The 12,324-nt window shown below is 40.6% G+C and overlaps 1 protein-coding gene across 4 annotated transcripts in view; it reads right to left on the reverse strand.

Annotated features, from left to right (window-relative positions):
- Positions 1 to 622: 622 nt before the first annotated feature.
- RBM39 (RNA binding motif protein 39) overlaps positions 623 to 12,324 on the reverse strand; it is a 29,368-nt gene continuing 17,666 nt past the window's right edge. For 3 of the 4 annotated variants that reach the window (XM_033074685.2, XM_033074684.2, XM_033074687.2), the window contains 7 exons: positions 11,571 to 11,775; positions 11,287 to 11,364; positions 5,775 to 5,807; positions 4,690 to 4,765; positions 4,430 to 4,535; positions 1,709 to 1,787; positions 623 to 1,618 (listed from right to left, as the gene is read on the reverse strand). In XM_033074685.2, coding sequence (XP_032930576.1) covers positions 1,518 to 1,618; positions 1,709 to 1,787; positions 4,430 to 4,535; positions 4,690 to 4,765; positions 5,775 to 5,807; positions 11,287 to 11,364; positions 11,571 to 11,775 — 678 coding nt within the window. In that variant the 3' untranslated portion in view covers positions 623 to 1,517. Of the gene's footprint in view, positions 1,619 to 1,708; positions 1,788 to 4,429; positions 4,536 to 4,689; positions 4,766 to 5,774; positions 5,808 to 8,682; positions 9,691 to 11,286; positions 11,365 to 11,570; positions 11,776 to 12,324 lie in introns of those variants that run through there. The other variant, XM_033074686.2, reaches the window with a different exon arrangement.

Consider the following 12,324-nt stretch of genomic DNA (forward strand, 5'->3'; position numbering starts at 1 on the left):
CACCTTTGCCTTTTGCTTGCTCCCAGTTCCTTGATTAAGGATAGGCCCTTGCCCCACTGCAGCTCAAGCACAGCTACAGCCCCAGGAGTTGCAGAGCACTCTCCCCACCCCTCAATGCCACAGGAACGCCAGTAGCATTGGTGCCTGCCTTACCTTCACCCACTCCCGAGGAATATTCTGTTCCTCCTACTATCCACCATGGTCTTTTTGTGGTGGTTAAAAAGGCAGGGGAGATGGGACAGGGGAAGAAAAGGCAAAGCACAGGGGCAGGCTCCCTCTAGAAACCACACTTACAGCCAGCATAACTGACTCCTCCAGTCCCAGGACTCCCAACTATTCATGAAGGATGGGAGTGGAGGTGGGCAGAAGGGGGCCGTCTCTGGAGTGACCTTTTAAGCGTGCCTGAGGCTGTGCCCAGATCCTGAGCAACCATGGCCACACCACAGAGAGGGCTGGGAATAGCTCCTGCGTGTACCGAGCACGACAGCCCATGGCACACCTGGATACTGTGCAGTGGTATCCCAAACAATGGGCATTGCACATCATCTGTCACTCACCTCCAGGCCTAAGCACACATTTCTTAAGTGACATTGGGAGAGCAGAGAAATAAAGCTTCATGAAGGCCTTTTTAAGAGAATTTTATTTGAGTGGTTCTTACAAAGATTGTTGCAATATGAAAGTCTTTGATAGAAATATCAAGCTGTCTTGTCAAACACACTGAAGTAACCCAAAAATATATTTCAGAGCTCACAGAGCTTAAAAAGAGCAAAGATTATATGCAACCAGAACAAAACACGTTTCTGTATTTCCTACCCATTTTCAGACTTGGCTGAAATCCTTCAGCTCTGCTCCACTGCACACATGGAAATTCATCTGGAAATGCAGAGATGTTTTGTTTGGAAACTTAGACACACCTCACAGTATTTACAAAGAAACTTTTACAGATACAATAATCAAAAGTTACCATCAAGAAATAAAACCCTTCAGTCCTCCTATTCTTACCAATTATTCAGCACAAAGCAAGCTGAGTAGCTGTCTGCAGTCAGCCTTCAGTAGCTTTTTGGATTTTTCATTTATACAAAAACACTAAATATGTCCCTTCATCCAGCCTCTCTCTGATACTACCCTTGAGCAGATCACCCATATTTAGTGAAATGTAAAATGTCTTTGCTGCATTAAAAGAAAGGCTCGTGAAACATTAAAAATGTCATTATGTCCCATCTGCCTTTTACAGAGTACTTGTTATCTATGAGCTACTTCTCAGTTCCTACGGATCACCTTTGTCAATGTACAAGAATTACAAGGCAGAACAAGAAGTCAACAGCTTTGTATACAGTGGAAATGCTAGTTAGGGAGAATGAACACACTGCATTTCTGCTTACTTCATTTTATTTTTAAAGATAGCAGGAAGTGTACACAAAATGACATTAAATCCTTTCCTTTAGTTTTATCTAAATAAAAGATAACTCAATCTTCCTCCAAAAAATACCTATGTACAAAACTGACTAAATTAATCTTCATCGTCGAACAGGAACCAGTAGTTGGGTTGCAGTCATAGAGTCTGGGAAAAGGCTGTGGTATGTTGGAAGAGGTACATACGCTGCTGTAATCATTTTACCTAATCACAAGAGGGAAAAAAAGTAAAAATCAGTGTTTGGTCATTTCTGTAAGGGATGACTAAATGTAGGCATGTACATGGAACACTCACCTGCAAACCACCTCCCATGCAAAGCATTGACAGCTGCGATGGCCGCAGCGATGGAGGGACATTTGACATACACATTGCCCTGCAAGACAGAATAGTGCAGCCCATGAAGAGTCAGAGACACTTCCCCAACCCTGCTCCTCAGACACCACAGACCTGGCTGTGACAGAGCCACACCCGCTCCACCAGGCACCCTATGGCATTACTCAGTAATACAGGATGAGCACAAGAGAAGAGGACAAGGGTAGTGGCAGACACTACTCCACTACGCAGTTACTGCAGCATTCAATTTTTCTAAATAGGATTTTGCAAGACAGCCCAAACATGCATTTGACCAGCAATCACTGAGTCATGGAAGCCTGATCTGCTGCTGAGAGCCTTTTAGAAACAGGATCTAAAGGCTCCTAATCATTAACACCATGTGAAAGAGAAGAGCACAAGGGTTCTGGCTGCCCCCAAGGCAGCTCAGCTGTCAAGGTGTCTATAAACCACTAGCCTCAACCACATACGCTTCACTCACATGCAAGTTCACAACCTGGATTCCACAGGAAACAAGCACTCCCCATTCCCCCAGATGGGAAAGACAAGCAGCACTTCAAGGGAGACTGACACCATAAAAATTCTCCTACATAAACATAAGCATGTCTGTCTTTACTTGAACAAGAACTGAGGCAAAGGGAAAATCCCATCCCAGCAGGGCAAGGAAGAGCCTAAGATGGTTCCCAAGGTCAATGACAGACTGATCTTTGAACTTCACCAGAGACACCTGGGATTTCCCATCTGCAGATCAAGCACTGTGTCTCCCCTAGTCAAGAGAACGGCAACAGTCGATCAAACAACTCCAAGACACAGTAACACGTGGCATTTTCCTGGCTGCCTGCTTAAAAATAGACTATCAGTAATACCCAAGAAGATAAATTCTAGCAGAAACAATTTTTCAGGAAAATAGCATATTAAAAAAAAGACCCAGCCTTTCCTTAGCAGCTTTAGTCAGCCTGTACTAACTCTTCCCACTACAATCTAACTCATTCCTTTCTCATGGGGTGAACCTGAGCTTAGGGGCTGGTGATCAAGGCACTAAGCAATCAATTAACACACACAGCTCTGCTCTCAGCCTCCCGCACTAAGGCACCCAAGCTGCTTAAATGCCCAAATGAGGTGCAGGAACATAGAGCTATGGTTTTCCATAACATCCAGCAGCATAGATAGGTACTGAGCCATGCACTCAGCTGGAACTACAACACATGCACAGCAAATCACATCCTCATAAAGCCTGACAGCCCTCAGCATAGAAATCTGTCTGGGACAGAGCCCTCAAGGTGCCCAGAATCTAAGCCTGAAAAACAGAAGGGTACAATGGAAATGGTATCAGTGGGTATTTTATATCTGTGTCACTGCTGTGCTACTATGACAAAAAAGATTTCATTTCTTATGAAATGTTAACTCATTACAGAGTAGCTAGTAGGTTCTTTCTTTCAAATCCACCTGCTGAGGTGAAACAGAATTTTGCAGCTCCATGTGCTGAGAACCTATGTGAGGTATCTCAAGGGCTGGTGTGGTTTTGGGGATGGTGTTTTTTTGGGGGTTTGTGCAGTGATTTTTTTTGTGTTTGGTTGTTGGGAGGTGGGGAAGTGTTCTGGGTTGTTGGTTGTTTGGGGTTTTTTCCTGTCAAACAACACTTCATTTTCTCTAAATAACAAACACATTGTGGGCAGTATTTCTGCCTCTCATCAGTCCAACAGTCCAAGATCACAACTGTGATCTTGAAGATTACAGGATGCCAGATAAGGCACCACATTGTTTTATGTGCTAGACTGCAGCTCCTGTCTAATCCCTCAGTAACCCATAACAAAGGGTTTCAGGTGACATTGGGGCAGCTGCACAAGACAGCGATGGTTGGTGAGTCCCAAGTGGATCACCATGGCAGAGCAATCCCACCTAAGCACACCAACAGGAATGTGGGTCTCAGCCTTCTACCTTAGCATGGAACAAAAGATGACATTTTTAGGGTCTGATGGATAATTCAACTGTGAAACCAAAACCAACTGAAAACTGAACTTCTGTTTGGACTGTGAATTCTTTAAAAAAAATGTTCAAGATAGTTAATCTATTTACAGACCTTCCAGAGTTTATGCATTTTTAAAGCTGAAATATAGAGAAGAGGTAATCATTCTGGGGATTATGTAAACAAAGTGAAGTCAGAATAAAAATCTATTCACCAGTTAAAGATGCAGGCATGATCCGGAATTCAGTCAGTAGCAGCAGTCTTTCTCTTCCCTATTCTAACTCCAGGCCCTCAGACTGCCTGCAAAGCTTTAATATCATGAGTGACCACAACTGTTTCTAAGCATGGGATGAGGCACACATTTACCCGTACACTGTAATTCTGTTGGAGCAAGGACCTTTTCTACTAAAGCCTGTGCTCTAGAAAGATGAAACAGAAGTCCCTGACTTGTGGGAAAGGCACAGTTTAAGAGAAATGCCAAACGGCTGAACTACTGATGACTGCTTTTCTACAGGAATGTCAGCTGGGTAAACCTCCAACAGCAGCACTAGAAAGCTGCTCACACACATCCAAGTTACATGTAATTCACAACAGGAGGGAATCACCTACATTCTGCACAAAGAAGTTTAGGTACATATTTGTAATGCTCCCCCTAGACAAAAAAGAGCAACAGAACTTCTAACACCTGCTCAGTGTGTGTCCCCCAGAAGCAGGCATACCTGAGCTGAGTTTTTGTCAACGTAGATGTGGATAACTCCTCCATGTTTGTTACATTCCTCAATCACATCATCCTTAATTTCTGTGTCCCAGCCAGCTTCTTCTTCACTGTACAGGGGAAGAAAAAAACAGGACAAAGATAGCACTCAGACAAAATCAACAGCCCAAACCCCATTAAACACATTCCTGCAACATTCTGATTTCTTTCTTACATGTTAAAATCATTGACAAATGCCAAACAGATAATGATAAATTCACTTACGTTTGAGGATTAAACATGTTGGAAAGCTGGAAGCACTGTGTTGCAAGTGGCTGTACAGAAGCAGCTGCAGCCAGAACTGTGATAATGGGAAAAAAAACCCATTAGCATATCTAAGAACCTGCTATGCACAGCTCTAATTTATTCGGCATAGCAGAAACAGCCCTGACTTAACAGAAACCGAAGGCAAGGAAGCAAAACTCGGAACCAGACACTACTGATGATAGATACACTTAAACTGATCAATACAAAAACCAGCACATTATGAATCACAGTGGAAGCCGAAAAGTAAAAATATAACTGTGTACATTGATTTTGGCAGATTTTCCATTTAAACATTAAAAGGCATGCATCTAAAATGTCTGCCTTGAGTTGTATGTCAGCAGCACCTTTAATGTGTTGATCCTTATGGAAGCCCAGCAGCAGCTCAGGACAGTACCACCCCAGCTGACTGCACAGCAAAGGACAGACACCTTGGGGAATTCTTAAAACCTGTTTTAAGCATCTTGAATTATGCTTCAAAAGTGTGACTGCACTTTCATCCCTTGATCCCTTGAAAATGCAGATTATAGGAAACACAGGACAACTGAAATTTCTCTTTCCCCATTACTGTGAAATTATTACTTGTCATTTATTGCTGCTTATCATCTCAGTACACTGTATTCAACACTGTCCCACAGGCTGCCATGAATACAGCTGCAATACAAGTCATCCCCACCCCCACAACACTTCAGACATTAAGTGTCATGCAGTCAGATAATGAGACACTCTGAGACAGTAAACCCAAACTCCTGATTCTCAAGTGACCCCTCTAAGGCAGAGGGAACACTCCTACCCAACCACAAATACCAGCCTTGGAGTAGGACATGGCTGGGCCATGTTACCAACACTGGAGAAAATGCTACAAAGAATTTTCAGTCAAAAAAAAAATCAATCACAGCATGATTCCCCACAGACACTTAACTAACAGGACTTCCCAGGTATGGGCAAACTCTATACTAGAAGCATTTCCCCTACAGACACCTGAAATAAAACCTACTAAAAATTACAAGTCTTAAAATTACAAGTCATATCAAATGCTAGTTTACCTTCATTCTGCTGAGACAGTCTCGTTTGTAAATCTAAAGAGAAATACAGAGAAGTTAATTAGTATGCTTGCTAGCATCACTGTATCATCACCTGCCAGCCAGGTTGTTCAGCTTGTATTTATGTGGTTAAGAGCTTATTCAAGTCCCACTGTTCCTCTCTAGTTGCGAGTAGTTTCACTAATTTCAGCTTCTCTTGTGTACTTGACAGATTCCATGGTCACAAAGCATTTTAAAGAGAAATAACACCTAGAAAGGGCAGACATGACCATGTCCTTTAATTCAACTTATCACTCATGTATCACTGCTAACTCACTTTTGCTGTTATTTTGAGATCTTTACATCACATTTTACTCCATGACAAATTAATTACAGCAATTCTGAGACACATTAGAGGTTTGAGATCTTTACTACCAGAAAACAGTTAAGCACACAGCTATCCAAACCTGACATTAAGGCAGTCATCAATTTCATTTCAATTAGAATAAGGCAATACTTCATCTGCTATCCTTTCATACAGATGGCATAATGATACAATTAAATTCAGTTTTTTCAAATTCAAAAGGTTTTCAAGTGTTCAGCACACATAATTTGCCTAGAAAACCTTACCTGCTTAACAACATCATTATTTACTTGTTTAAGAACATACACTTGTCACAATTCAAAGTGAAAAGAGCAAACAAATGCAGACTGTCTAGCCAATTCCAAGCACATGACTTTAATACTTGATATCCTTTAACTAATAGAAAACTTCAGAAATCAAGAACTGTAAGCATAAGCCCCTTCAATCATGGTTCCATCTATAAGACATTAAGTGTGAGAAGACTGAAGCAAACCATCGCCTTAATTCACTCATTTAGAGAGTAGCAAAGTGATGAACACCAAGTAAGCTTCCAAGCTTACCTGGAAATACCTGAAGGCCCTAAGTATACTTTTTCCCTTTCTAATAAAACCTCCACAACACTGAAGAACCAATAGGAATAAATGCTTTTACTCCAGATTTTTTCTCATATGCCTTTCCAACTGCCTTGCAAAGAACACATACTGGAAACCATACTGAAAAGCAAAAGCTAGAAGGAGCAACCTCTGAAGGCTGAGTTGTAAAAAGAGCTGGCTACGTTCAGCATGTTTTCCATCCAGATCTGGACACAGCAAGTCCTCACCTCCACAGAATGAGAAATATCACAGTAGCAAAGGCTGCCTTAGCCTGTATTCTCTGCAGAAACGGCATGGTTTTGGCCAAATCTGTAACTAATTATCTAGTTAATTAATATTCAGACTCCAGACTCTTTTGAAAACAAGGTGTTTTAAAGAAATTCACAAATATTCAAACTATCAATTTAGATGAGGACAGACACTTTTTCTGCTGCAATTCTAATCCATCATGTCCAGCTGAACTTGTCTATTTGGGTCAGCCTGGGGCCCTACAGTCAAATGCTCCAGAACTCCAGCACCTAACATGGTAAGCCTGCACATACCGTCAATGCAAACACAGCAGAGTCAGCTACCACTATCTTGTGCAACAGTTTCATAGGTTAATTATCTACCACCTTTGAAACACAACCTGCTGCTCACCAGACCTTTTATCAACTAACCAGATTCTCTTGTTGCTCGTGACTAAAGAATGGTTCTTTCCTCTCACTTCTAAAATCACCCGGAATTAAGAAATTCATTGTCTCTCTTTACTGACAATTCATGCTTCCCTACCAAGAGTTTCAAATAGTATGCAGAAACTAAAATTAATACATCTGTCAAATTCAGATCCAAGTAACTTCTTCAGTTTCATGTTCTTGTGTATCACTTGTAAGAGCAGCAAGTTTAGCATGATGGGAGTACATGTTTAGTGTACGGAGAAAGAAGAAATACAGACATATCTACCAAAGCACTTTGTGTCATAAAGTAAAAACTTTATTTTGAAATCCAGATGGTTTTAAATGGGCCAAACCCTGCCAAGTACTGCCCAGTGCACGGAGTCATTTACTTTGAAAAGAGGCCAAATGGAGGTCCAGGATGATAATACCTATCCTGTCCTCTTGCAGCACACCATCTCAATTTTTTCTATAAACAGATAGCTCCTTCCACAAGTGAGGAATGCTTTGTTCCACAAAGCATTAGAAGAATGTTCTATAGGTTGATTATTTTAAATTTCCTACGTTCAGAAAGAGAACAGAGAGTACAGAGCTACAACTGTGGAATTTTCTCCATAGGAATAATGGCTAAATCCTCAGGTGTCCCCTAGAACTAATTCTTTACTTTCCCTGCTTAAGTTTGATTGACTCCCTCCCAAAGATGGATTACCAGAAGTGTTTATGGATGTACACATTACACCTCAGATGCTCAGGTGTACTCGCCTCTAGGAACACAGCTGATATTTTAACAATGCATCCATCATGCTCTCAGGTCATATTCAGGCACTGATAAACTGAAGTATTCAGGTATTTTTCTTCTCCTTGGCCATTCTGTCACTTGTAAGCTCCCAGACTACGTGACTGGAATTTGATTTAACCTTGAAGAGGTGAACAATAAACAACACTCCAAAAATTTCTTGTCAATAGCACCTATGCATTTATTCACCTCATTCCTACTGCTGACCGTTTTCATTCATGTAAGTATTACAGAAGACCAGCCCAACACTTGAACTTTGGCTTTAACAACAGCCTCCAACTTTCCCAGCTTTCACTTGTAAAAACAATCCTTCTTTCTCTGAGCCAGCTTCTTGATACATCTTGTATTTCCTATACTACCCACTTCTCCAGTGTAATAACTTCCAAATGACAGGACTAAAAAGATCAGCAAGAAGCTGCTCCTCCTCTGCCATGGAAAGGCAGTTTTATCAAAGACTCTTAGTCTTTAAATGCAGTTTCTGACAGTATGCTATGCTTTCATAATGTTCTGCAGTCTACCCTTCTTTAGTATGACTTCTGAAGGAGCAGTCTCATCAGTAACAGGACCAGAATCTGGCCAGACGACAATTCTTCTTCCTTTAAGTGTTCGTAATTCAGAGTCACATGTTTCACCTATACACCGTATCACAGACTTTAAATGTTTATTGACAATACCAGCGATGAGACCTCATGTTTCATGCATATATCCCATTACTCATTTAATGCGAGTTTTACTCCTCTGAACTGTTTACATTAGCCTTTTACTTTTAGCTTTGTTTCTACCCTAGGAGTAATTTTTTTTTTAACTACATATTCCTAGATGTCCCTTCCTCAAATTCCAAACTTTATGACCAGTACCTCCACTACAAACTGAGGCAACAAAATCTATAGAAACATCTTGGAAGTAATTTTTCATTCACCTGTGTCCCATTTCCTTTTTTTTTTTTCCCTTCAAGAGTTGATCAACTTTCATGACTTTTACAACGTCTAACTCAATCTGTTTGGCAGACAATTATCAATTATCTTTTTATCTGTTTCCCAAACTAAAAATATTGTTTTATTACCAGTCCTTTTTCCTATTTTTCATAAGCTGTGTGGTCATTCTTTATTTCATTTGAGGTAGCTGATCACCCAGGTTTAGCATGGAGCCCACACCAAAGGGGGCAGGACTTTTTCTTTCTTTCTGTAGAATACAGATCCAATACAGGATTAACAACGTGAAACAGAATAAACTTTTTACATCCTGCCTGTTCAAACACACAGGTTGGTCAGACCAGGTGATCTAATTGCCTTGTTTCTTCAACCATCAGTTAGACCTGTTTGTGTATCCTTCCATTTAAATGTGAGCAACTCACGATCCCTCAAGTCAATGGTCATTTCTATTCTCATCCATAATATCTTCATTACTTACCAAATTGAGTTTAAAATAGCATCCCCTCTTCATGAGTCAGTGAGTGTTTGATGAAGAAATTTGTCGGATATCACATCCAGGAATATCTGGGCCCCACCATTATTACTAGCAATTCTTCTCCAATCTGTATCGGGGAAGTTAAAGTCTCCCACAATGACATAATTCCTGGTAGTAATTTTCTCTAACAAGAGTAAAGAGATCTTTAATCCATAACCAAATCTCACTTTGGGGATAGCTTATGACTGTACGGCAGCAAAAAGCTTTATCTTTTTCCAAAGTAACTGTAGTTGTGCAAGTCTGCATTATTCCTTTTGTACAATACAAGTGGAATGAACAATACCCTCCCTACGACCTTTGTTTCTACCGTTGCCAGACATACGTGTTTTTCTAATATCTGTATTCAGCCTCATTTATTTCTCTGCAGCCATATTTTCTCATGCTGATTTCATCCTGCCTGAACCATTTAGCTGCATCAGACATTTTTGGCCATGTTCTTGATTTAACAAGCTTGGATTTTTTACCCTTGTTTCAAATGCAGGGGAGGAAAAGGATTTGTGGGTTTTTTTGTACACTTCCCATTTCTAATTGCCAACATGTGTTTCTACACAGGACTGCCACACCACTTTATAACCATTAATGCTGATCTGGCTTCAGCAGTGGTTACCTTTCCTTCTCTTTCTGGACCAGATACACTTTCTCCTCACCACTGTACAGTTTTTATCGTTCTCAAACAGACAACCAACATTTTTCTGTCACTGGCCAGTTCCTTTTCCTTCCAAGGGGACATCTCCAGAACAACTCTATTATACTCTTTAAGCAACTGTCTACAGCTTCAAATGGATGCTCTTTTTAAGACTGCACCTGACCTTCAGTAACCTGATTCAGGCCTATCTTATTAAGTCTGAATCACTTCCATCACAAGCTCTGTGGGAAGGCAAACAACAATACCACCTTTTCTTTGCTACTTTCCTGACATTTCCCACAGATTCTGGCATCTGGTTATTTCTGACATTCAGGTCTTTTCAACTGCTATGACAGTTTCATATGCTTTCCTCATAGTATTAACCAAAAGTAGCAAAAAAAAAAGTAACCTTCAGGGAGGTTATTCCCTGCTCTAGTTCTGAAGACCCCATGAATAGTTTGTTTCTCAGGCCAGCTAGGAACCAAGCAGCAGCAATCACATCCCTCAGCCTCATTCCAGCATACGCACCTGCAGAATACCCACACAACTACAGCCAAATCCAAGCAATGCACATATTCCCCGATATAAAATGTCTTTCCTCACAAGAACATATGCTGCAAAAACACTGCTGCCATCTTTGTCCCCATGAAGTCCTAATAACCTTCCTGCACCTCTTACAGCTCTGTTTTTTTTAAAGAGGTCAATCCCCCTCCAATTCTGAGCCTGCCATTTTTAACAGTCAACACTTCTACTGCAGTAGAACATACAAATCCCTACCAGCACAGAGAACAGTGAAGAGATAAAGGTTTGGGATGAAAAACTATATTTGGAAAAATATGCAAAGTGAATCACACCCATCCAAATTGTGATATACTGTCACTAGTTATTTGCTTATGGATTTGCAGTGTTTTAACATTTGTAAAACAGGCTGCAATATCTGTGTTCTCATTTTAAAAGACCAAAAAACATAGTTAAGTACCTCCTGTCTCAAATTTAAAAAGTAATTTTAGAAAATACATATAGGCCATAATTTCTTACCTGTCACAGCTCCAAAGGCCAAAGACCCACTCATCTGCAGAGCCTGCTGTGCAGCTGGAGGAATCTGCAAACCAGTACCTGGAAAAGAACACAGACACCTTGGAGCAAGCCCTTTCACTCAGTTAGGGATGCAGTAACATTAGTATCAGAAATCTTCCTGTTGTCAAAGTCAAAAGATAAATACCATGCATTTAAAAGTGTCATACATTGATCCTAACACTCTGTGGAGTGTTTTAGTTAAAATTCTAAAAACTTCTTCACACACTTGTTATCCAGCATTGTACCTTCTGCAAGTCTTGCCATCAGCTGAAGGCGACCAGTTGTTCCCAAGTCAATTCCAGTCCGTTCCAACTCATCACTGTCCAAAAATGAGCTAGCACTGGAAGCATCAGTACGCTCAGTTACATGTCCAACTTTCATTGGCCTCCCAGCCAGCTCAAATCCATTGAGTTGTTCCAGGGCCTTTTTGGCACACTCAGAGTCTGAGAACTGTAGATTGGAAAAACACAGATTCAGTAATACTTGCCTACAGGACTCAGCAATGCTTCTACTGTATGTAATACCCACAATTACAGAAACAGGAAAAACCCTGTAAGGTAACAGCAACAAGCTAATGTAAATGTGCTTGGTACTTTTCATGTAAACCAAACACACATGTATTTTGGTATGTACTTTCTCACAGTTAGGTACTATATATTTAAATATATTGCTGAAGTTATAGCATCTAAATACTGCAATCAACAGAAGTCATGGCTGTGGTTCTCCTTTAAGAGTGACACTCAATTCCTTTGCAACCTTACAACTGCCATGGTATTTACTGGTTATTCCTAACAGACCTTCTGCTTTATGCTGTGAAACATCAAAATAAACATACAAGCATTTTATCAGTGTTAAAACCATCAAGTATGAACTATATAGTAAGTTTGGTTTCATTTGTGTCCACGTGCCAGAGGTCCCAGCCGAGACTTTTTTCCCCATGACAAATTGCCAGGTCAGCCAAGAAACTCAAGTTCACAAAATTGTGTACCTGAGGGTAAA

The sequence above is a fragment of the Catharus ustulatus genome, chromosome 17, assembly GCF_009819885.2.
Source record: "Catharus ustulatus isolate bCatUst1 chromosome 17, bCatUst1.pri.v2, whole genome shotgun sequence".
NCBI classification, from domain to species: Eukaryota; Metazoa; Chordata; class Aves; order Passeriformes; family Turdidae; genus Catharus; species Catharus ustulatus.